General features: G+C 37.2%; 1 protein-coding gene across 1 annotated transcript; it reads right to left on the bottom strand.

Moving 5' to 3' along the window:
- Nucleotides 1–904: 904 nt before the first annotated feature.
- Nucleotides 905–26,861, bottom strand: doc2b (double C2-like domains, beta). The gene is made up of 4 exons (XM_014968031.2): nt 26,498–26,861; nt 19,177–19,286; nt 14,658–14,784; nt 905–1,336 (listed from the first exon to the last, which is right to left on the bottom strand). Exons 1-4 carry the CDS (start codon nt 26,558–26,560, stop codon nt 1,085–1,087), a joined length of 552 nt encoding a protein of 183 aa, XP_014823517.2. The 5' UTR covers nt 26,561–26,861; the 3' UTR covers nt 905–1,084.
- Between the last annotated feature and the right edge of the window lie 73 nt (nt 26,862–26,934).

Genomic DNA, 26,934 nt, shown 5'->3' with positions numbered 1-26,934 from the left:
TCCTGCACTGCGTCCTTCAGGCTTTATGAAGATTTCCTCCACCTCAGACTGTTGAAAAATGTTTTGCCAGCTTTTCTCTTCTGAAACAAGTCCTGCTTTTGTTCTCAGGGTTTGCACAGAAGAGTCAGAAATTAATTGCACTTCCATTGCTCAGCCAGATGAAAGACTTGGGGAAAAATGTTCAGGTGTGATAAATAGGACTCTCCTTCAAATTGCAGCCCCTCGCCTGGCCTCTTCGCACGCTTGTCTTTCATGCTGCTGATAATCACAGGTTGTCGACATCTTTTTTGCTACAACATCAGCTCTGCCAGATAATCCATTTCGACACTTCTACATTGTCTTGCACGAGCTAAAAATAGCTTTCCAGTGTTTGGATAGGAAAGGAAGTGAATCCTCATGTGCCAAAGTTATTTTAGGCTAACAACTCTGTTTGGATATTTATATTTTTGGCTGTTGGTGAAAAAAAAGAAACCTCTAAAAAGCTAAGAAATCTTCTGGACAAAGATGTTCTCAAGTCATTTTTCAGAAGTCAAATTCTGTGTCTAACAAATTCAAATTTCACCAAATGTATGGCATAAAGCAGTGTTGTTCAAACTGACATATTTAAACTGCTGGCAGGCCACAAAATTTACTAAGTTAAAAATGTAAAAGTTAATTTATTGTGATTTTTTCCCTTTTTTTTTAGGTTTTAGGTTTTCCTGCTCAACAATAAACAATTTTTATGTGATCTGTATATCATTAAAAATCTAAAATATTAAAAGGTATTTGGACTGCTGCCTTATTAAAAGATAAACAGACATTTTCCAAATTTTTTGGGTTTGTGCTACTTCTGACTGATGAAGCACAATGGAAATATATATCTATGTGAATATAAATTAAAGGGCAGGCGATGTTAGCAAGTTAAAATGCATTGGAACAGGGAACAAAACTTGGCAACTTATAAGGATGTGAAATGTGAAGATATTCTGTGCTGCTTATTCATTTAGAAATAATAAAATAAATCTAATTATAACTGTAGTGCGTATGAATGTGCCCCAAAAACATCAGTATAGATGGATTTAAAAGGCTCATTTTAAGATCTAATTTAGAGAAGTTGCAGATGACTTTTAAATATTGTGAAATTTGCTCTATAAAATGGTTTTGTGCATGAGGGGATGTGCAGGTGTCTGAACACTGACGTTTTGACGTAGGGGTCGGAGAAGCCGTTGGCGTCCATAGCAGCAAGGTGAGCACAGCGTATGATGCCCACAACCAGGCAAGACTTCTGGGTGTTGTACTTGAGGGAAATCATGATCCGACCCCGTTCCTCCAGAGACTTGTCCTCTGTCTTGTTGACCTAATAAGTAAAAAAAAAAAAGAAAAGAGAAAAACAAACAGATTTTGTCATTAATATGAGATGTTTTAGGGACATCTATCTAACCAGATCAGGTGCAGATGATCATCATCCTGCCTGAACCGCTGACTTAAAGGCCATGTTCACACTGCAGGTTTTGGTGCTCAATTCAGATTTTTTTCTGAAATCCGATTTTTCTTGGATGGCTGTTCATCCAAATTAAATGCAATCGCAGTCAGATGTCTGTGTCCTACAAGTTAGATGTCACACAACAGCGCTCCGTTTACAGGAGTCCAAGACAAAGACTGCATCCAAAGTGTCGGCACTGCTTGCTTCAGCCAGGCTTTATGTCCGGATTTACTACGTTTGGCTTCTTCTGGCGGAGAATTATGATGCATGTCTCACGCTACTGACGTAAAAGTGGAATGAAATGCAAGATGACTGCAGACGCTTAAGTAAGACTTAGTTGTTGTTTAAATGCAATTAAACATTGATCATGGTTGAGAAGAAAATGGTTGATACTGAGGGTAGGAAATGTTCATAGTAAGGTATGAAATGACAATGAGTGACCATAAAATTATGGAGAAAACAGACTGTACAGACAAAGATATCTATTAAAAAATAGAAAAATATCTGTTTAAAGAAATATCCACAAAAGTGTAGCTGGAGCCTCAGTTCAACAGGTATTAAAAAGGTCAGACTATTTTATATATCCTTGAGAAAATGTCTAATCACTAATTGCTAACTAATTGCTATCTTGACATTTGTGGGTCTTGAATATCACCCAATCAGTGATAGACTGATTGATGCCGTTTCAAGTGCTGAAGATGAGTCAACAACCAATCAAAAATAAATTTCCCCCATTTTAAAATAAAAATCATATGGTGGAAAATTAACCTATTTAATATGTGCATTATTTTCCATGTTTTCCCATCCTTTAATCAGTACAGAAGATAAGAGATTGACACAAAAGTGACTCTTTTTTTAATGAATGTTTTTTAGCCAAGGATCAGTTTTGTCCCTGAAGAGGACTGTAATATCAAACTGGCTGCTTCTCTGATACGCGTCTGCATTAGTCACGCCGCATACCCACAATCCCACTGACAACGCTGACATGCGTCTCAGACCACAGATGGCATGCAACTTGGAAAGTTCACATGAGGCAGGGAAGAGAGTGAGATTTAAAATTAGTTGCAAAGTTTTATTTCCTCAGCGCAATGATGGCCGTGATGCAACTGACACCGGTCCGGCTGGATGTCCACACACCAACCGGTATGCGTTTGTTTTTTAACACACGGAAAGGAAAAAAGTGGAATTATTATGCTTTTAAATCCTTCCTTTTCACATTCAAATCAATTCGATTTAAGTTGATTTTGCTCCCCCTTTTCTTTAGACCAGTGTTTCTCAACCCTGGTCCTCACCGCCTCCCTGCTCTGCATGTTTTAGATGTGCCTCTATTCCAGAACAGCTGATTCAAATGATTGCATGACCATCAAATACTGCAGAAGCCTATTAATCACCCAGAGATACAATGCAGGTGTGTGGCAGAAGAAACACCTAAAACTTGCAGGACAGGGGGGCGCTGAGGACCAGGGTTGAGAAACTGTTTTAGATCAAGTCAAGTTTGAGGCTCAATTGTTAAATCAAGTAGAAAATAATGCGTGTTTGATATTTTTAAAACTAAAATAATGCTATATAGATTTAATTTAACCTTTTATAGTCCTTGACAAGGTGCTTTAAACACTCTATGGAGAAAAATACATACTTCAGAGTATAAAAATCACAGTCATGGAGCCCCTAAAGGGGGATCCAATTTATTTTTCTCTCTCTCTGCAATGACCACTGACTTAGAAATGTAATTTGTGAGCAACACTGTGGCAGCTGCTGATTGTGTGAATATGTGCAGGGTTTTCCTTTACCTCAGCTCTTTTAAGAAGACCAACATATTATACAGAATAAGGAAGTTTATATCGGCGGGGAAAATGCGCAGCAGCTTAACAACTTCAGGCTTATCAAGAGCTGCTTGGAAGTGAATGGGGCTGCTCTGAAATGTGGCCATTCAGGGTTTGATTTCTTTCACTGAGCATTTCAAATTGTTATGCATTAAAATGATCCTTTCTACTTCATACGTGCAATATTATTTATGATAAAATGTATTTACTGTGACACTGGGAAAATGGTAATCTTACCTTAGCTTTTCCAAACAAATTTAAATTCATGTGGAAACTTCTCAGCTTTTTTCTTTACACAAGCAACCAGACTATTTTATATTCTTAAAATTGGTCTTGATCCATAGTCCATGACTTCTGCAGGTTTTTTTTTACTTCTTTATTTGGAACTTTTATGGATTTTTTTTTTTCACTAATTCAGTATTTGTACCTGAATATGACAGTTTGCTTTGTTGTATGTAGATGTATGGTGCAACAACAACAAATAAAGTGTCAGGCCTTAAAACAAAAATCAACAGCAGATAAAAGAATAAATAAAAAAAGGAACAAACATTACCAGCAGCCACACTGAAAGGCTGTCCCAAATTTATTTGGTGGATTTGAGTTTTAAGACAATATTAGCCTGATGGAGCATGAAAAAATGTGAACAATGTTGATTAAAAGATTTTTAAGATTGGAATCAGAATTCTGTAATTAAAGTCAGAATTTTGAGTGAAAAAAAGGTAAAATTAAAAAGTCAAATTTCTGAGAGAAAACAGTCATTTTTTTAAAAAAAAGTCAGAATTCTAAGATTAAAACCAAAGTTCTGAGAAAAAAAGTCTGAATTGGTAATTTAAAATCAGAATTCTGAGATTAAAGTCAGAATTCTTTTTTCCCAGTTACCCTAATCGTGTTATGTATATTTTACTTATAAAATCTCCTTATAAACCAAAAAACACAACAAAAAGAACAATAAGTTTGGAGAAAAAAAAAAAAACCTCAAATGAATAAGTAGCAAGCTTGGTGAGAAGCACACAAACGTTCCTGTCCACAGCCGTTTGTAGGAGACGTTGCTCAGCAGCGCGTCCTGTGGCGCTCACAGCAGGGTACTAATCAGAGACCTCCAGGGAACCGACTCTCTCCGCATGAATCACAGATGACTTTACAAGTCGTCTCCCTGGACCTGTGGGCTCGCCATCTATCTCATCTGGCATGCCAACATGTTTCAGCTGCAGCCTTGGTTTACTGTCAGAGCCGCTTAGTCTCACTTTTCTCCTGAGGAGATTCCACATTAAAGAGTTCCCTCTGGTGCTTGAAACTGCTTAGTTTTCTTTAACAGGAGATACTGAGATGAGAACAAACTATCAATGTACAAGTGGAGAAATAAAACCGCATCGCTCTGCAACACGTTGGATGGCCAGTACTTTTCTGGAACTTGACAGATATTCCTGAAACTCACAAGTTACCTTTGACTAGCAACTTCAAGGGTTACTTTGAAGTTACCCTTTTTCGAAATTAGAGGGGGCATTTTATGCAAATTTCACGTTTTTCTTTTTCCATTTGGGTCTCTGCTGCTTCTAAAAACAATCCAAGAATTCCAAAAAACCACCCAGACATTTTTTGGCAATAGCTTGATGGTTTTTTTTAGTTACTGGAAAATGAGCTGTTTGAAAAACCTCCCCACTATTAAGTCATATTTTATAGGGCACTGCAGTATCACCTAGGTACCTAGGTATCAAGGTAACACTGGCGTTACCTAGCAACAACAAAAAGAACATTTTCAACTTCTGAAACTTCGAAATTCCAATATTTTTTCTAGAAGATTTTTGAGATTAATCTCAAAACTTATGAATTTTTATTTCCCTAGGAATTGTTTTACTTTTGAAACTGAAAATTTTAAAATTTTTTGTAGAAAATCTGAAATTACCGTATTTTCCGCACTATAAGACGCACCTAAAAACCTTCAATTTCCTCAAAAGCCGACAGTGCGCCTTATAATCCGGTGCGCCTTATATATGGACCAATATTGAGCCACAACAGGTCCAGCAATGGACCTTACCACAGGGGCCGCGTTTCATTGGCTAATGCCCATTTTAGGTCACAGTGCAGCTACCACGTGCGTGACCGTCTCACAAACACAAGCTACAGTAGTAAACATATGCTAATGTACATTGTGGACCATCAAAACCATGAATGCTGACTTACCCAGCCTTGCAAGAACAATAGGCATCAGTGATCTCGTCCACAGCTATATTTATGCTGAGGGTGTGAGGATCTGCTGTTTTCCTCATCTATCGGTAGCTTTTAGCTGTGACGCGCACAATGTTGGAGGCATCCAGTGGCTCAAACACCTTGATGTCGTCCAAAAAAGATGACATGAACTTGTTGGTTCCCCTGTCCATTGTCGTGGCTGATATGTTGTGAAAATCCGGCAGAAATGCTACGCTAATTAACTCAGATCGAAATGAAAGACGTCATGTTTACACAGACATGCAGTAGGCTGCTTACGTAGTTGGTCCACTACGGTAAGCAGCCGCCAACTTCTTTTTCCCCGTAGAAGAAGTAGTGCGCGGTGCATGCTGGGATAGTTGTCAGAACACTGGTTTGTTAATAAAGTTTGATAATACATTTAAAGGGGGGGGGGCAGGGGAAGAGAGACAGAGACTGCAGCGGCAGCGTGTTGGTTGGTCTGTGTTACCCAGAAAGCAGTTGGGCATAATATCGCAACACCAACACCGTGAGTGAAACAACGACTGGGCCAGCCTACTATATAAAGTACTCGGGGACCATTTCTTTATTAATGTGGATGTGTAATAATAGAGTATGAAGCGTCTATTCTATGCGCCTTATAATGCGGTGCGCCTAATGTATGAAAAAAGTCCTAAAATAGGCCATTCATTGAAGGTGCGCCTTATAATCCGGTGCGCCTTATAGTGCGGAAAATACGGTAATCAGAAAATTTCAGAGTTTCTTTACCCAAATATTATTTCAAACTCCCTTGTTTCTTCTAGAGTATCTTAGAATTTACTTAGAATAACTTTTTTTTTTTTTTTTAATTCACAAAGGCCATAATACTGTGGACTGTGTTTTTTGGAGTTGGGAAGGTTTTAAGTCATCAGATCTGGGAACCCTACTGAACATGCAACTTTTGTTATTTGTAAGAGTGAGGCACATGCGCAATGCAGAGTTAGATGGAGCTACATAAACATAAAACCAGTATTCTGAAATCTATCCACTCTGAATAAAAAAAAATAAAAAAAAAATCATAATTTTTGGTGTAAGGTGCTGAATCTGTGTGAACGCACAGCCTTAACAACAAAAAACGTTTGTGGATCCACCTAAAATTGTCCCCGTGTGGGTGAGACTTAAAAGGACATTTCCAACCCCCATAATGACTCTTCTCTTCCAGTTTCCACTAATCCACTCCAGCATAACCGCACCGCCCGGCTGCTCTGTTTGCTTTACATTTCCCAGCCACTTGTGCTGCTGTGGTCTGGAGGCAAACTCAATTAAGATCGGATGGAGGATGTTTATTAATTGAATTAAGCGCAGAGTATAACCGGACACCTTTAATGCAACCCTTAACATCAGTCTGATTGAAAGCAGCTAAATTGCTTTTTAATACAGTGAAACATACATAAACCCTAATTCACTCTCTCAGTAATCTGTGTTCACTGTGTTTGCTCTCTTTATGGGATGTTCAGCTGAGAGAGAGGCCTTTAACACAGAAAGCCATTTCCAGCTCCAAACGGTTAATTAAAGTACATTTAAATTTTTCTTTTTGATGGTCCAACAATTAGACAAGCTGTTGTCTATGAAAGCTGCAAGACAGACGTTTCTGTAAAATTAGTCAAATTCTGTTTTGTTTATTTTTTGAAAAAATAAAAAATAAAAATACAGCACAAAGCATAATGTCAAAACTTTGTTTTGCATATTTAATTCCCACCCCTTAACCACGTACAGTCACATGTATAATCCATACAAACACCAATAAATCTGTAATTAATAGTTAACCCATCAGTATGATATCTTTTTAATTGTGATTGCAGTGGATGAACAATTATTTTTGCTTTAAACTTCACCAAAAAACAAAACTAGCATGAATAATAAAAAGATCATCACTAATTGACTAATAATATTAATAGGTGTAATTATTATATCCAGTAATAATCATATGCTTATATAGTGTAGTTTTGTAAGTATTGCCCCAGATTTATACACAATAACCTAGAGTGAGTTTAGTAAACAGTAGAGTACATTAAATACTTTTTGTTCTTTCTTTGACTTTACGTTGAACATAGCTGATGTGTCTGGTTTCTAATTCACTTTAAAAATGTATCAGCCATCAGTTTTTCAGTTTATTTTGCCATTTTGTTGTAAATTACTATCAATTTTAAATATCTGAGGTTTGGTTAGAGACTGTAATTTTATTATTTTTCGTTCCATGTGTCTCTGGCCTTACGTCAGACTTTGACTGACCAGGATCGATCCATTCAAGGGTAAAGAACGTAGAGAAGAAGGTGGCAATGCACAAAAATCTCCTTTAACATAATTAGGTTATGTTGTCAGGACGATGAATGTCAGAGCTTTTAGAGAATCATTACCATTCAGAAAGTTACATTAAGGACAAAAATCAACAAAGTGCATCAATAGCACTGTTATCAAATTGCTTCTAGAAACAAAACCAAAGTAATTATATTTACACATAAAGAAGAATCATGTGAAGTCAACCTGCTTCAGTTATTACAGCTAGAAACCAGAGATCAGGCCCCAAATCTGGGTGTAGTGATGAACTCTGACCTGAACTTTCAGAGCCACATAAAGACAGTTACAAAGTCGGCTTTCTATCACCTGAAGAACATTTCCAGGATTAAAGGACTAATGTCCCAACAAGATCTAGAGAAACTCATCAATGCGCTTATCTTTAGCTACATTGATTACTGTAATAGTCTCTTTACAGTTGGAAAGAAGAAAAATCTGATAGTTTCAGGTGATCCAGTACGCTAAAAACGACTAAAAGCCCACCTGTTTAGAGTTGCCTTTGATTCTTGACCAGCATATTCAATGTGTATTGATGATTTGAATGGTTGCACTTGACAAAATGCAATTTCTGTTACTTGTTTTCACAACTGTTGGCCATATGATGTGTTTAGGACATTATGTGGAAATATTGCAGCGATATTTCCACGTAAAGTTTGGGTGCAGATTGGTCTTCCAAATGAACAATTTTTACATAGTGGCTTAAGAACAACAAAGTCAATGTTTTTGAGTGGCTACCACAAATCTCTGATCTCAATCCTAGAAAAAGTAATGGACAAAACTGAGAAGGTGTGTGTGAGCGAAGTAGCCCACAAACCTGGCCCAATTCCACTGGTTCTGTTAAGATAAACAGGCCAAAACCCCAGGAGACTAATGTGAGAAGCTTGTGGGAAGAAACTCAAAACGTTTGACTTAAGAATAAATTAATTGGAATTAAATTTGATGTTTTGTTGTGCAGTGCTTCTTTCTGACTCGTTCCTGAGCTGAACGCTCCAGTCAAGGTGCTCCACTGTTGGGCCGAATCCATCAATAAGACGGACGCTGCAAGCTGCTGTATGAGATGATTAAATGACCGGTCCCAACCGACATCCGGAGCTGTGACAGCCCTCCTTATCCCACTGCCCTGAGCTTTTACTATTCCTGTAACCAGTAAAAGTCACAGCTTGGTTTACCTGTGAGCATTACAGCAACAAACTGGATCAAGAGAACTTAAGAAGCAGAAACAGCTGGATTTAAAATGAAATAACAGACTTATTGGGTATGAGTTTAGGAGCAAAATTGTTGTTTTCCTTCGAAACAAGATGTTTAAGAATTAACAGCAGAAGTTCAACCACATAACTAGATGGTGTATAAATGCATTTTTCATAAATTACCAATACTTTAAATGTCTTTTTAAGGTGACCCAAATCAACTTTTTATGCCCAAATGTGACATTTCATGGCGGTCTGAGCAACCCAGATACAACCTTTTCAACACCCAAAAATTTGATCTGTCACTTACATATGAGGAATTAAATTGTATCCAATTATTTTCAAAGCATCTGGAGTCTGAGCAAGCAAGTCACATTTTATTAAGCTTTTACATCATTGATGGAAAAACGTGCATCATAATTCTGCTCCAGAAGAAGCCAGACGTGGATAATCCCGACGTAAATAATGGCTGAAAATCATAATTATGAAATTTCTGAAAGACATTTGTGTCAGTGAAGTGAATCACATCCAAAGAGACGTCTCTACAGAAGCTGCATTTATTGCTGTGTTTACTTTTGATTAGCTCCTATCGTCTCGCTATGATCTTGTGATGATACTGTCAGCTCCCATTGCCGAATTAACTTTAAAATCGATCCACAGATGGCAATGTCCATTATTACTTCCGTAAACAGAGAGCTGCTGTGTGACGTCAACGTTCTTCTTCTGCGCAAGACTTGCTGTGTGAATGTAGCCTATGATCTCCACAACCTCTATTAAGGTAAATTTGCTATTTTAACTATTAAAATGGGCAATTATAAGCCCATTTTAATAGTTAAACCCCTAAGTTATCATAAAAAAACTTTAATATAAGCAAATATGATTGATCTTTGATACTAAAACCACTAAAACAACAAAAACAGGAAGGATCAATCAGTAGCACACTGCAATATGTTGCAGTGTTTGATTATTTGATCAAAACATTAATATTTATTCATGCAGAAATGAGCAATTTGGAAAAATCTAGCTTTGTGTTCAACAGAGAATCAGGATCTCTTTAGTAAATTACAAGTTTACAAACATTGAAGAGCAGATTAAATACTAGAAAGATTCAGAGAATTAGCACCCAAGTATCAACGCTGGGGAAAATAATTAGCATGGTTGTGATCTGAGGGCTGTCAGGCTGCTCTGTTGTAAAAACAGAAACGACTCTGGTGGAAACACAGCATTTCTTGAAATTTAGCAAAAAACAATGCCAAAAAATAAACTAACAAAACATTTTCTGAGCATGAATCAGTTTCAGACTCACTGAGGTGAAAGTAAAATCTGTCTGTTGATCCAGTGAATAAAAATATTTTCTGCAAACAAACCTTTAAACCCTCTGGTGTGTTTCAAAGTTAGCATTATGTGGTTTGGTATGGGAATGAATGAAGGCACAGTTAGGTTGCACAGCTGAGAAGGTGCCATTAATACTGAACAGCACCAGCAGCTTTCAGAGCCACATGCTGTCACTATGATGATGTATGTCGAGAGAGAGCCTTACATCAATCAGACGTCTTCCTCCATGAATAACACCGATTTGCTTCTGCAGTGAAAGTGTTCGGGTAAAGACGTTCCTGCAGTCCAAACCCAACAAAACATTGTTTTCTGCTGTTTCGGTTTTACTAATTCATTGACATTACCGGTCATATAGAAGTCCTTAGCGCTGATCTGAGGTGGCACCAGATGAGCTGCAATGAGGTCCTGATTTACAGTCTGGTAATAAATGAGCTGATATTAGTATCGGCTCATTTAACACAGAAAATGAACGACTAGCTAAAACTGCTTCACTTGATCAGCAATTACAGAAACCAAATGTTTGACATTTACTGCTATGCTGCAAAAAGTTTACAACCTACAGGGATCCAATGGTCGTTAGCCTGCATCACCAGATTCAGGTCGTTTGTGATGTTCAAGCCCACCACGATTTTGATCTTCATCATTACCATGAAAGAAATGGCAAAGTGTTTCCCAAACCACGATCCCCAGACAAAATGCTATTACTAAATTTAAGCCATTTTGAATTCTTGGATTCATGTTTTTGATGTTAATTCAACAGATCCAGCTCTGCCTTTATTCCTAGTCCCCACGAGGCTTTGCGCGATTTATGGGAGTGACTTCCGCCGCAAACCGGAACTGCCATTTGTTTACATGTTAGCAACTCGCTAACCATCTTTCGTCAGAGGACTTAAGCTATAAAATATGTGAGGATGGCAGCTATCACATCTTAAATGCTGCAATATTGTTTTACTGCTACATACAGTTATTATGGGGTGGGATGGTGACTTGAATAAGCAGCTGCAAATAACCTGCACTAGCATATGTAGCTACTTCATTAACTCAGTTGCTTTGGAGAAGAAGGTTTTCTTCCGTTGGCTTTTTGTCCACACAATGAAATGAGCACACATAAAGCATTTTGGGTTCTCTCTTCAAGTTTAGCATTTTCAGCCAAATTCTTTTTGTTTTCTTATCTGTCGGTAGGCGATGACAACTGCCGCTTATCACAGAAACTCTGGCTTTTTTTTGGGAGCCCGTTGAAACACACCTGTTGCTGCCACAAATTAAATTTGGTCTGATCATTTGAGTACAGCTATGAACAGCACAACAGTTATCCGAGCTCCGCCAGGGCATCTTACGGCACTTTCCAGTGCCAAGGTGCTTTCTATAACAGGTTAATGTGTGATTCGGTTCAGTTCTAGTCCAGTGGGGGGAGATTCTCCGTATTATGGTCTGAAGCTGCTGTCAGTTCTCCGCTGATTTGCAGCGACACTCGGCAACGGAGAACCTCGAGGTTCTGGCTTGATGGCCTAAATAAACCCAAATATTTGATTTTGTCTTATAGAAATTTATTGCTGACCCAAGGGGGATAAATGGGTTTTTCAAAGCTTTTGGTTGGTTTGGCACAGTGCAGTGTGAAAGAAAAACGCACCAGCTGAAACTGTAACAAATGTTGCAACTTTGGTCCCCAATCCACCCAACCATCAGGTGTGAAAACTCTGAAGAGCTTAGTACCAAAATATATGAAAGACCTGTTGCTGAACCAACCTTTTAGACCTCTCAGGTCTTCTGGTTCTGGTCTCCTCTGCATCACCAGAACCAGATCGAGAAGAGGCATTCCTCTAATCTGGAACAAACTTCCAGAAAACCGCTGAGACACTGACTTCCTTTAAATCAAGGCATAAAGCCCACCTGTTTAGAGCTGCCTTTGTTCCAAAATAACTGGAAATTGTAAAAATGCTTTGATGATCCTTGATCATTTTTATGATGACTTTTGACAAAATTTAATGTTTGTTTTATAATTGGTTATTTTGTTATGTTTTTATGATGTAAAGCACTTTGAAATGACTTGTTGCTGACTGTGACTTCAGAAAACCCAGTGGACCAGGACCAGCTGATCGTCACTGACTGTGGAAACTACGAGCTCTGCCTGTTTGTGCTGCTTTATTTGTTTAAGAAATACAACCAAACCTCCCATCATTTCTACATTTCATGTTTTTTAGACTTTCAAACACAATAAATAAAATCAAGTTAATTTAATAAATTGAAAAATATTTTCTATTTTCTGTTTAAAAACAACAACAAAAAAACATTATCTTTATTGATTGAAGGGAACTTAACTGTGATGTTTGTGCCCGCTACGCCTCTAGCTATGATGTAAGGTTAAACAGTTTTGTCAGGTTATTACAGCTGGCATCATAAACAAAAACTAAAGTTTCATGTTTTTCTTGAAGACATTTTGTCCATTTCTGAACTCTGATTTAGCTGTCTTCTTTGTCAACTATGGCAGCGTTTAACTGAAGCGTCCAATACTTTGTTGCAGAATAATGAACCATTTTCCACCGTTCTGTCAGGGAACAGCGAGAAAACAATGATTGCAGCTTGTCTTATTTGTTACTTTCACTGCCAAGACGCTTCGATCACAGCAGTTCTCCTCATTGATTTTGGGGGTTAAGTTTTCAGAAAACATCACTGCTAAGCAGCTTGCTAGAGGAAAGTGTAAATTCAGACTTTTTTCATCGTTTTATACATCGTTAACCACTACAACGGTGTGTCAAGGCCATTTTAGACAGAAAAAAAGGAGTAAATTTCCACCAAAAACATTAAAGAAATTTTCCAATAAAAAAAAACAAAAGAAGAAAATGAGTTTCAAAAGTCAAAGATTTATTTTTATGCTTTTTTTTCCTCAAAAATTTGAGAGTCAAAAACTCATAGAAAATACTCAGAAATTCTTAGATTAATCTCAGAAATGTTATTGAAAGAAACTTGGAAATTTCTGAGTTCCAAAAGTCAAATTTGCTAGAAAAGAGTTTCTAAGGTTGAAAATCTTTGACTTTTGAAACTCAGAAATTTCTATGTTTTTTTCTCAAAAAATCCTGAGATTATTCTCAAAATTTCAGAATGTCCAGGTATAATTGTACACTTCTTTTTTTCTACCTAAAACGCCGTTGTACCACTGATCATTGTTAAAATTCCAGGTTTTTATGTTATTAAAGTCAGACCAATTCAAAACTGGTCCACATGTGGGACATTTTGTCCCTTCAGCTGGAAAACAAAAAATATTTTAGAAGGATGATAAACTAATGTTGTTATGCACACTCCTAACCAATTGGACTCATTTTCAGAATCCAGTTGTAGTTTGAAGAAAGCTGGTTAGTGGAAATAGAAATAGAGGTGCTCTGTATCCCACCAGAACCTAATTTAAACCACAGCAGATTAAAGCACCAGGTAGTAAGCCAATAAGTGGGGTGCAGGAGTGGATTATGTGTTGTGAGAGCACCAGAGTGGAGTGGAGTGTCATTGAACTGTGATTGAATACCCTTGTAAAACTGCCCACACGGTTTGTAATTAATGCAGTGTAATTCTGGATCATCTATGTCTAAAGAACGGCCCACTGAGCCCAGCACTGCAAAACAACCATAACAGGCATGTTCAACTGAATTGGGTGCCAGTGATGTTTAAATATTAATAATAGTCTTGGTGAAACATTACTTCTGAAAGATTTATCTGTAAAATAAATCTTTCAGATTAATATATTAGTTCAAAAGTAACATTAGTAGCTTTTTACCAACATTTTAGTAATTTTCTTTCTTTAAACTAGTATAAGAAATATTAGGGTTTTTTTTTTATCAATAATTATTAGATTATTTCACCAATAACATGTAAAAATGTCTTGTTACAAGAGAAATAATGTGCCAGTGGAAATAGTACTTTTTAAAAATCAGTATTAAGGAATTATTGAGCTAAATCAAGATTTTAAATTTAGCTAAAAAGTTACATGCAAGTTATATAACACATCTTTTCCAGCAGCCATTGTACAGTGAATACAGTGGTAAAACCAAATGCCTGAGCGCAGGAGTTCCACTTGGGTTGCTAGGTAACAGGCCAGGCTTGACTGAGGTTGCTTGGTAACTTAACGTTCCAGAGGATTTTGAAACTTTTGCAGACACCAAAAAACATTAACTTATCGGACCCAAATGGAAGTACAAAAATGTGAAAAATATGAATTTTGCATAAATGGTCCCCTTTAAAACTCTTGATTTTTAAAGAGATTTAAATATCAAGACATAAAACAATATGTGACATGTTTTGTTTTCCCCAGTACCATATACAAGAGTTGGGTTGTACACTTACTGGCAACTGTTTCTCCAGGCAGTTGTTGAAGTTTTTGACTTGGTTGGGCTTCAGCTTCTTGAGGGGAATCCGCGTTTCCCCGATAAACTCATTGTGGCGAAATTTGTCCTCATCACACACTGAGATCCTGAGAGATCAGAAAATATTGAGGAAAAGGTGAATACAGTGAAGCTCATATTAATGCTTGGCAGCTTCAATTAAAGAGATTATTCAGGATTCCAGCTGAAACACAGTTGTGTTGCAGTGAATCTGCCAAGAAGCGCTTTGTCAGACCCAATCAGGGTGACAGAAAATGATGGGATAATTATATGTGTAAATTGTGGAATAAGACTCACTGATAGATTTTTTGATGAGAAGTTGTTTCATTGGGATTGAAAAATCTTCCTTATTATGTAAACATTTAAGATCAAATCAATTATTCATCTCTTTCTGTGCTTTTGTCCTTCACACGATGCTTGAATTAAATCACTCTGTGAGACATTCAACTTAACAGATTTGTATTTTGAGACACTTTAGAAATAAACACAATACTAATCTTTAATACATGATTGTATACTTAAAAAAACATTTATTAGTTAGATAGAAATCAGGTTCCAACACTAATCTACCAGCAGGGGGTCAACTAGCTTGATAAGGGAGCTTAATCTCCCATAAAGCTTAAACTGCATCAAAAGAAATATAATAATAGAACTAAACATTATTGTCAGAACAAATATTATGCAATTAAGTATGAATATACGCAAGATTTTATCATTTTATGAATATTTATCTTGGTATTCTATGAAAATAAGAAACTGATAGACATTGGTTTGAGATGTTGGTTTAGGAGGCATAAAATCTTAAAATTGTTGAGTTTGCAAACTGATCAGCAATCAGTTTGCTGATCAGTTGCTAATTTTGTCTAAATGACGAAGGTATGACTTCAGTCAGAATTCATGCAGATCACAAATGTCAGTTTCTGCATCAAATTACGGATGGAGAATGTGAAGAGTATCAAGAAAAAGACTCAAAATAATTCATACATGTCAATTTTTGTATGTATTTGCTTAATTAAAAGCCATGTTTGAATGTTCATGTTGTATTTTTTGTGCATCTCATTGGTTCCTTTGTTGCCACTTCCTCAAAGTTTATTAAAAAAAGAGAATATGAGAAGAGGAAATGGAACTGCTGCACGAACAGACTTCAAAGTAAGAGCATGAACGTAAACGTCTAACAATAACCAAAAATTTCAACACAGATGTTGAACTTTGTTCACAAACAGCCAAGTGAATTTAAAAGGAAAAGTTAATTGAAGGGGAACCTAAGTGAGATTTCAAAGTTAGCAAAAAAAGTGCTAAAGTGATAAGAAAAAAGTTGCTCTATTAGCGCATTAGCAGAAGTGTGCCTAAGAATGCTGAAATTGAGAATCACTGGAGCAGGAACATTTCTTTTTTTTCTTAAATCTGTTAATATTTACATTTTAGAGTCTTAACAAATTGAATTGTAACTTCTGTTTCCTGCTCTTAGCTGAACGTAGCAAAATGCTCTGAGATCTTCTCTGACCAGCACATCGGGCACCAACAAAGTCACATTCTAAGTCTCTTAAATCCAACCTAAAATGTCTGATTCTGAGTTTGAACTTCTTCACCACGTCCAGAAGCCTAAATGCACCGACTTGATCAGCTGATTCGCCATTTGTCTCAACAAGCTATTGAAACTATTGGTTAGTATGTTCTAAGAACTGAAGAGAAAATGAGTGAAAAGAACTTTATCCTAAAGAACTACTGATCAACACAACACAATCAGAGACTGGTTGCTAAAACTATGAAAGTTTGAATTCAGGTAGAAATCACTCAGTGGTAAAAGATGAACAGCGAGCTTCTGATTTCACTTTTCAGCCTGGGATCTATATTCCTTTTTAGCATTTCATTAAAGTTATGATGGAAGCCAATAATCGGAGCTCTCAGCAGACCTACAGTGTGCTTCCAGTAAATGCAGAGAGCAGTCCCTGTGTAAGCGCTCTCTGCCCTGACATGGCATGGTTCACACTCAGGCTCGTGTAGATGAATGCTGTTTGTTTCAAGTGCTTTTCTCTGCATAATGAGCAGCCGTATAAAGAAAAAAACATGCTGCCTTTGTATGCCCCATGGCATAATGTAATAGGGCCACAGGTTGCGTTGGATGTTGTGCAATCAGACATTCAATATCAATAATAGTACTGATAATAGCGGGAAGGGGTCGTGTTGAAATCATGTTTCAATTTGCAGGAATAAATGAGTTGTGTTATTTGGGAATGTGGAGTGCAGTCCACTGGAATGGCTGACCAGATCTCACCTCACGCATGCTGATGCTTCAGATCTCTGTTGTGATTCGGAGCGACAACATTTCAGCTGATTCTGATGCTGTGCGACATAAAATTGCCAGTAACCCACACTAATGTGTTTGCAGGCCGCCGATAAGAGTGGCAGTCAATCACTGAGGGTCAGAAACTGCATCGGCTGCCCAAATGCAACAGCCTGTCTCTGTCTGACCAAATACCAACTTCTTCAGATGGACAAAAGAGACATAAATAAATATGTATTCATGACTAATTAGGGCTGCACAGTGGCGCAGTTGGTAGAGCCAAGAGCTGTTGCCTTGCAGCAAGAAGGTTCTGGGTTCGATTCCCGGCCTGGGGTCTTTCTGCATGGAGTTTGCATGTTCTCCCTGTGCATGCGTGGGTTCTCTCTGGGTACTCTGGTTTCCTCCCACAGTCCAAAAACATGACTGTCAGGTTAATTGGCCTCTCCAAATTGCCCCTAGGTGTGAGTGTGTGTATACATGGTTGTGTGTCTCTGTGTTGCCCTGCAACAGACTGGCAACCTGTCCAGGGTGTACCCTGCCTCTTGCCTGGAACGTTAGCTGGAGACAGGTACCAGCACCCCTCCCGACCCCACCAAGGGACAAGGGTGTAAAGAAGATGGATTTAATTGGTAGTTGTAACCCTGATATATATGTATATGTGTGGGCATGTCCACACTTCTGGATATTTTGTGTTTTTACTGCTTGTTTTCAAATCAATCATGAGCAAATAAATTCATGGATATTACATTTTTTTATAATTTATTTTCGTCAAATCAATATATAAGCTTATTGATTCCTTTTCTGACAACTTCCAAGAGCTGCTTTAAAGCTTGCCCAGGACAAAACATGGTTGCATCATCTGCAAAAACGGCATACTCCTCACTCTGTGTCATTAAAAGCTTGGAGCTCAGTACTGAACCCTGTGGGACGCCACATGTAATATTTAAGCATACAGATGTTTTTACTTCCTATTTTATTCAATTTATTTTATGATTTATTCAATGAAAGGCATTTTTTAAGCCCCACTATATATTTTATACTTTTATTTTCCATTAAATTTTCCATTCACTCTATTACTGCCGTAGATGTGGATCTGATTCTCCGTTAAGATGTTTTTTCCCTATACTGCGTGACAATAAATAGATTTTCCATCATTGTGGAGAATTGTGAGTGAAAATGGTCATTAACTAGTGAAGCGATGTGAGTTAACCTGCTTTATGGGGATAGCAGTTTTCACTTTCATGTTGTAATTATTAGCTGCATGTTTGTCTCACTGTGTGACGCAGGATTTTATGTGTCCAACAGAAGAGATATATTTAGGCAAACTACCAACATACTTATCTGTACTCGCTCCGTCTAAAACAAAAACTCTGCATATGGTTGCATAACCTTCCTCCACCACTTGATTGCACGCTGTTAACACTTTGGTGCAAAGAAGGGAGCCAGTGGAGGTGAAATAACACTTAAATTACATAAATGTGTCATAATTTTCACAGGGAGTTAAATGTTTTTGGCTTCAAGTCTTTCCTTATGTGTCGTTACTGAAAAGAAAGACAATGATGATAATAATAATACTAAAAAACATTTAAGCCTCCCACTTGAGTATGAAAGTACAAAAATTCTGCTTATTTTGGTTTGGATCTTACAGAAACCAACTGGGTAAACAGGAACTTTGTCCATTTATGGACCTAACAGGCAGTCATTAAGTAAACACTGTAAAACTGTTATTTATCCTCAGGGGCAAGAAGAAAATCTTTAGAAGAAACATAAAAACATTTTATTCTAGGCTTTCCTGTCTCCATCCGTTTTCTTCAACTCTTTTTTTTTACTTTTTAAAACCTTTGTTCTTCTTAGACTTCCTGCATTTATGCTTTTTTATTATCTCCCCAGTTCCTGTGATTTTCTTTAATTATGCCACTTTACCTCTCTTCCTTCTGACTTGGTTTAATCTGATTCTTTCCTTTCAGTCTCTTTTCTTCATTCTCGTCTCTTCCTTCCTAATTTAATTCTTGTGATTTACTTGAATTTTCCTCCTTCCTTACTGCAATTTCTGATCATTTCTCACCCCTTACTTCTCTTCTCAACTTCCATATTTTTCCCCACTAGCTCCATCTGTTTTCTTGTTTTTGCAAATAATTCTGTACTTTTGCCTTTTCTTTGATATTTATCACCATTGTCATTTTGACGCTGAGTGTACCTGAGAGTTTTGCGGACCATATCCTCGTCGGTGATGCCGTAGTAGGTCAGGGTCTCGTTCCAGACGGGGTTGAGTGTGTTGTGCAGGGTCTTGGTTCTGAGTTTATTCGCCTGAAACACAAATCACATCCTCCACTTAATGCTCATGATTGAATACTGGTTTGCCTGACAGCTAAGGAGAGCTCATCCCCAGAGTCATTGAAATGCTGCCAATATTTCTTTTTTTAACTTCCAGGAAAATGTTCCACAGGGTCCTTACGTGACGTCTTGCAACGTGCATGCAAATATAATCTCACTGCTGCCTTGCAAAAGTATTAATGCTTGTGTTCAAAACTAATGGGGGAATGGATTATCTTCCAAAAATACAAGCAAAGTCCAAAATGAAAAGCCAATGGAATTAACCTGAATGAAATTAATGCTATTATATGTAGACAACATTTTTCTTTTATAAACAAACTAAAAGGCTGTTGTGAAGTTTTATATATATATATATATATATATATATATATATATATAATTTTTTATAGTGATTAATTGAAAAGCCTGTGATGTTGTCTGTGATTCACTCCAATTAAAAACAGTTAGTTCACACTGAAATCAATTGTATGAAACTGGAATATTGGAATAATGATTAATCTTAGTTTGTATTCGAATATGATTGTTAATAAATTTGATGAAGACATTTGAGAAAATGTAATTTTTCCTGCTTATTGTCTGTATGTGTTCATGTAAAGCCCAACCCTGGTCCTAAAAGCACAATGCTCTGTGTGTTTTAGGTTTCCTTGCTTCAGCCCAGGTGATTTCAATTAACAGGTGTTGGCTGAACTGCAATCAGCCAAATCAAGTATTTTACAGCAGGGAAATATCTAAGCCTTGTTCCTTCAATTTGCACAACAAACAAAGAAGTTATTGATGGTTCAGAGCTTTAACACAATCAACACGGAAAGACAGCAAGGTGTTAAATAAAAATGAATTCATATCTGGAGCAAGAAGCCAGTTTTGGTCCTCCACCGGAATTTAAAATGCGAAGGGTCATACTGGAAATGAACAACTGGTGTCATAATCGCTCCAGCAGTGGAGGCTAAAAAGGCGCTGCTCTCTAGCCAATTACTACACTACTTTCCCTTTGACTTTGAGATCGCTGCTCTAACTAACTGTAATTTTAAAAGCCCCTTGCATCTGAGACGGGCGCTGCAGTGGTGAAGCTAAAAAGAGACATGTGGGAGGTCTGATGTGCAGGTGCACTTTAAGGAGAGATCCTCCTGGATGACTGAGGAGCACCACAAATACACAATCTGATACTTTTAAACACCATAATGGCTCCTGAAAGCAACTTTCATTTAAATCCAATAAACCCTGAGCTTGATATAATTATGTTTGCACGGGTGCTGTTAATATGTTCTCATTTGTTGGAATCCCAACCTATAAGTAGAAAAAACACAGTGCCAGTCTGCTCCATGGCTTTTTGTTTGTTTTTTTTTAAAGTTTTTTTATGACAATACTGGCTTTTATTGGGTGCTAATGTTTTAAAGAGTGAGCTCTACAAGCTAGGAAACTGCACTACACATGACCTAGTAAAAGTATTCAAGGCCATTCAAATCCACATTTTAATGGGATTTATTATGAGACTAATACAAAGTTGAGCATAATTGTGTAGTGAGAGGATATTTTTATAAATAAAAATAAATAAAAACTTGACTTTTTTGGTAGTATGTCAATGGTTGCAAATATTTTCCATCTGTATTTTTTTTTAAACGAGGATGGAAATATCTGAAGGCCATCTGTCATTTAGACAAATCATAATTCACACCCTTGACCATCTGTTGCAGAGGTGCAGACATTTTCAATTTTGTGCTCAAAATACATTGTGAAGGCAATTAAACTGATCAAAGAAAAAAGCAAACATCTGAGTATGACCTCTGACTTGCACTCGCCATGCACGAGCCGACAGTTCACCACAGTTATGAACGGATTCAGTACCTATTACTAAATGCAGATCCCATCTAGATGAATAAATGCACATTTGCACTTATAAAAAAGGTTTCCACATGACATTATTTGAATAGTTGCTGAAAGCTGAGATTTCACTAAAAATCAAGGTTTTTGAGCCCTCGCTAAATTTGTATTTTAGCTGAGGTCAGAACTTTAAGATTTTCATTTTGATTAATTAATTACAAAGACTTCAATGCAATAAAAATTTTATCGCAATTACTTGTATTTTGTTACATTCAAAAGTTCCAGCTGGAACCTTGGTAATTCATGTTTCAGGTACACCGTAAATCAGACACTCAAGCAACATTTACAAACAGCGATGGACAACAAAGCATGAAAAGCGAAGCTAGCCTGAAATAGCCTGAAACAGCATCTAAACGCTAAACATGGAGCAGCGCAGACATCAACAATGCTAAAGTCCACCGTCTACATTTCTAAATAGGGATTTGTTCAAATAAGCTCCATGAATGATCAACACTTCAAAGCTGAATAGGTATAATAACATTTTACACCAATCTGATGACTTAATAACCTAGATAAAAATAAACAGAAAACAATATGTTTGATGTTGAGTTCATATGTCTAGTTATTCAATACTTTAGCAGCAAAGGTAATTTTGAAATTGAAAATGTTGCTTATTTTGTTGGTAGCTTTTGGTTAAAATATGATTAATTAATTACAGACCATGCAATTAACTCAATTAAAAACTTCAATCGAGTCCCACCACTAACTTTAATGTTACCCGTCAGTGCAGCCTAATCTGGAATAATTCCAAGCATTTCAATATGTTTGATTGTGGTTTCCGAAGTGATGAAGCTGTGATCTGACTTCGCAGCAGAGCGTGAAACGTCACTTCTCATTAGGACGCAAACAGAACTTATGACCTCTTCATCTGGCCATTAATGAGGCTCTTCGACCGAGTCTAATGACTATTTTGAGGGAACGTTGACAGGAAGGAGACGGCATCGTGTTTTGCCAGCAGAATGTGCAAAGGCCCCCGTGAGGCCTCATACTGAGACAGGAGACAAATCCAAGTGGCAACAGGCCGTCATGGAGAGGTTTATTCGACTTACTGGTCCAAGAATCCATGACAACTCAAATTTATTCGAGTTAAGCTGAAAGGAGCGTAGTTGGCATTAGTGGTGACACCCACCAGAACACAGAGAAATACCCGGAAACACCCCAGAATAAATTAAAACAAACGAGAGAGAAAATAAAAACACCTGTCCTTCAAACTATCAAGACCCTAAAAATAATTGCTTTCATGTCAGAAACTGTAAAAAGGAGCATTAATACGAGCTTGGGAAGTTAATTTCCAAGCTCTGGGTGCTGACACTGTTGCCATGACACCGCCTCACAGAAGATGCACCACTTTATCAGCAGGGAAAGGAAAGGAGAGCAGCAGCAGAGAGCCAGACTAAAACTGTACATCTTGACCTTCAGCATTTCAGCAAATGGCAGAAACTATTAGTGCATTTGTAAGAGCAAGGACGTTTCTAAAGGATCCTCTCATTTTTCTCTTCATACATGCAGAAAGCAGTGCTTCCAGAAAGTAGATGCAATATTAAGTCAGTGTTTGGCTGAGTGGTGGTGGCTCATAGAGGATAATTACTGTTTGTTTCAAGCTAACCTTTGACTCATTCTAACTGTGCATTTCTGGTTTGAATGATTACAGCTGCTATGAGTCTAAAAGGACATGAAATTGCTGTTAGAAAGCTGCTTGATGTAAAACGGCAGCATGTTTCCAGAAACTGAGCCTCATTCAGAAGAATCTAACAAGAGGACTGAGGATCAATTACTGCCTTTAACAACACAATATGTTATCAAAGAACTGGGTGTATGGAAAGCCAAATATGTAATGCATATTTCATTTTTCAGGTCCAGTTATTAACATAGACTGTTTTTTTTTTGTAGGATGGAATGATTAGAGTAGGGTTCCACGGGCAGTGTTAGCTTCTGGCAAAGGAACCCCCTTTGCAAATCTTCAAAATTTGGAGAGAATGTTTTTTTCTCATTTTTATTCATTACTCCATAATTATTACATTTGATTAGCATAACAGCTGCCTCGTACTTTCTCGTTTTAAACAGCTACGGCCTGTTCTTGTCAGAAACTTTTCCATTTTGCATTTGCTATGCTGGGTTGAAGTGCAAAGCATCTTGATAAAAGTGCAAATGAGAAATAATATTTGAAAAATCAATTTGATTTTATGATTAAAAAGTATATTAGTCAAAATTTTAACATTTTTGCATTGTTTTTCTTATTTCCCTTCAACTTGCTGAACCCTCCAAAGTGGAAGCCCCCTGGTGGCTTCCACTTTGAAAAACACTGGATTTGTGGTAGATTTACTAATGTGTGCTGACAATCATGATTTGTTTCAGCGCAAGAATGTAAAATAAATTTCTTAATATGAAATCACTATATTTAATTATACTCAGATATAATTAATTCAATATTTAATCTATTATTTTTGTATTTATTTCCAGTTTTAAACAATGAATAGCATGTAAATAATTATTTCACAAATTATTGACATCTGGCACTCTTTGCTCTCTATAGAGTCCAAGCCTTTAATCACAAAGTCCAATGCAAACTGTTGAATGCAGAGCTGTAAAGTGGAGAGATGAGTCTGGTCAGGGCTTTTCTCAGGTAAATTGTTGCATTTCTACAGAAAAATAAATTTTCTCTTTGGAAGGGTGAAGTTGTTAAAATGTGTGGTGAATAAACACAGCAATCTGCTCTCTTGTAGCTCAGAAATCCTTCCCGTAAGAAGGGAGATCATCACAGATGATGTATACAGTTGGCAGATTTCCGCCTTAACCTCAAGAGATTAAATCAGAGGATCTGTTTGACTTAAAGCAACAGAAGACAGACTTGTTGGTAGAAGAATAATTGCACTATAGCTTCATTGAAACACTCTTTTTGAATAGATTATTCCTGATTTTCCCTTCTATCTTTGCACCCTTGCTAATTATTACATTTGTGCACTTCTGGAAAATGAGCTGTGACACCTCAAAGCCCCCCGTCAGTGTCAGGACACATGGAGCAACCCAGGGTTTATTTAAATTAGATGTGCTGACAAAAACACTATGTTCTGCTTGCTGCTTTTGAGCAGAATGCTGCCTGGAAAGCTCACAGTGACACAAACTCCTGTAGGCAACAATAAAGGGTGACAGACATGATGAGTGTTTCCCTCTGCTTGCAGAGAACTAACAGTCTCTGCTTATTTAAAGTGTTCCTCTATCTTTGTTTGCAGCTGAAACCTGTGGTACACAGACAGAAAATTTGACTCTAAACGTGACCTATTATGTTTCCTTGAACAGGTTAGGATAGCTCTATGAATTATACCATAAACATGTTCATTACATTATCTACACAATATAATTTCTAGATAATGACATTTTAGTCTGCTCAGTTTCAGAATGGGCTGTTTTAGGGCCTCCTGTCACTTTAAATCCAAATCAGCTGCTGCTGGCCACGCCCCCCCAACTCAACATTTACACTGACATGTGAAAATGGCTGCAAACAGATGTACAATTACATAATTGTACATCCTTGAAAAGCATTAGTAGAGACTCCTGCACAATCAGCACGAATGTAAAGATGTCAAGACCTTAGTTTTCTAGGGAACTTGGTAGAAAAACAGGCCCCACAGCATCACATATCCTCTGCCATATCCAACAGTCCCACAATCCTTTGCTTTTTATTACACTAGACCCACTTGGAATCTTTACTTCACTGTTCCACTTAAAGTCCCACATGATTATGTTTGTGACGGCACAGCATCACACCTGCTGACAAATTTTATGTTTTCAATGTGAAATTATGCTACTTCATTTTGAGGATTTTATTCATCTTCATTATGAGGGCAGATAAGACAAAATGGTGGGGTAATCAATGGAGAAGCATCCATGTTCATCCCTGAGAAACTGATCAAAGACAGAAAATAAGACCTTTGGAGCATTCAACAATTTCTATGTCAGTCACCATTCTGGTGTCAGAACTGAAGATTGCAACTTGAAAATTTCAGGATGAAAGACACAGACTGAATAACTGAACATGAAGTTTTTACCTTTGCCCAAAAGCATCGCCTTCATAAATACATTTTAGGTTGAAAACAAAGTAATGCAGTTTGTGTCTCAACTGGTTGTTGTATTGATTTGTTGTGACACACTTTGTGATTTTCACTTCTTAAAAGGCTGAATATTAAAAAAAGTTATAGTTGCTTACAGATACATGTATGAAACATCTACTGAAAGCAGAAGAAGAGCATTTTTCCTGAAGAAGAGATTTTTATTCAGAAAAATATATTTTGTAATCTATAGGAATGCCTGTAAATATATGCTTATTGATAATGATTTTTTAAGATTACTGCACCATGTGCTGAAAATATTCAGTAATATTTGTGGGATAGAAACCCATCAATAAGGAATAAGGATCTTACGCATGTAGTTATTTGGCTTTCTACACATGATACATGATACATATTATTGCAAAGCTCAAATCAATGGTGGGATGTAGAAAAGCTTGAGAGGAAGAGATGCGAGCCAGGTAGACGGATAATCAGACATCTTTGGCTTTCAATAAGCTGCTTTGTGGATTTTAATCATTTTCAGGATCTTTTGTGCCAGGATTAACAAAATCGTCAAAGACTGCTGTCTGGTGCAGTAAAAGTGAGACAATTTGCTGTCCCTAATAAAACAACCACTGAGTCATCTCGACTCTTTATGTCTACACAAGCAGATTTAGTCAGTTTCACAATTTTTCTGGCAGGAGAAACAAAGTTTATATTAGAAAATCTTTAATGGTTTCTGCTAAAAGTTAAATCTTTTCTTTAGTTTCAACTTTTGAAGTTAGAATGTCCAAGACATTTTCTCCCTGTTCATCCATCCATCTATCCGTCCGTCCGTCCAGCTTCATCTGTGTATTATAGAGTGTGTATACTAATTTTTGTGACCTATTTAGGATCTTTTCTGGGACTGCATATGAGGACTGTCGGGTCATTTACGAAAGAGAACCTGGTCATAACAGTGAACCTTGTTTTTAGGTCGAGGGATTTAGAGGTTTTGTGTGAAACAAGTTCAGGTTGATGATGGCGTAGGTTAGGGTTATATACTGGTAATGGTTAAGGAGACATATACCAAGCTTACTCAGCCAATCAGAACCAAACAGAACGTGTTTCACCCCGAACAAAAACGGACTGAACACAAAGAAGAACCTCTGACTGATTGCTAAGCATCCATCTTTAACACAAAGTTTCTCAAAACAAACACTGATTGTTTTGAACTGGGATGATAGACGACATACAGTCAATAGCAGTGATGCCACTCACCTTGCTGGCTCCAGGCAGTAGGTGCAGTTTGACGTAAGGATCCGAGAGTCCATTGTGGTCCATCGGTTTGAGCCCCTATGGAGATAGAACAGAAAGCTGTTGAGGAATTTCCGCATATTTATATCCCACATAAAGGAAAAAGGAAGACAGTAGCTCTGTTTCAATTACAAAATGTGTGTAAAACTTTGATATTCCACTAAAGTAAAAAAAAAAACAAAACAAAACAAAAACACAATTTCACAATTGCGGTGTTTCCATTAAATAAAAAATGTGATTCAAATGACACGAACATGTTTGTTGAGTTTATATGTCATTAACACGCCACACCATCCTCCTGCTACCACTTCCTGTCGTCTTGTTTGTTGTTTCCACCAGTAGTAACATCTGGTTGTTGATCACATGACTTGTGTGATGCAAAAAAAGTGTTTCTGTTGCAA

Source organism: Poecilia mexicana, unplaced genomic scaffold, assembly GCF_051168715.1.
Source record: "Poecilia mexicana isolate PSO_F unplaced genomic scaffold, ASM5116871v1 scaffold_14, whole genome shotgun sequence".
Lineage (NCBI taxonomy): Eukaryota > Metazoa > Chordata > Actinopteri > Cyprinodontiformes > Poeciliidae > Poecilia > Poecilia mexicana.
This window is presented reverse-complemented; position numbering and strand designations above follow the sequence as displayed.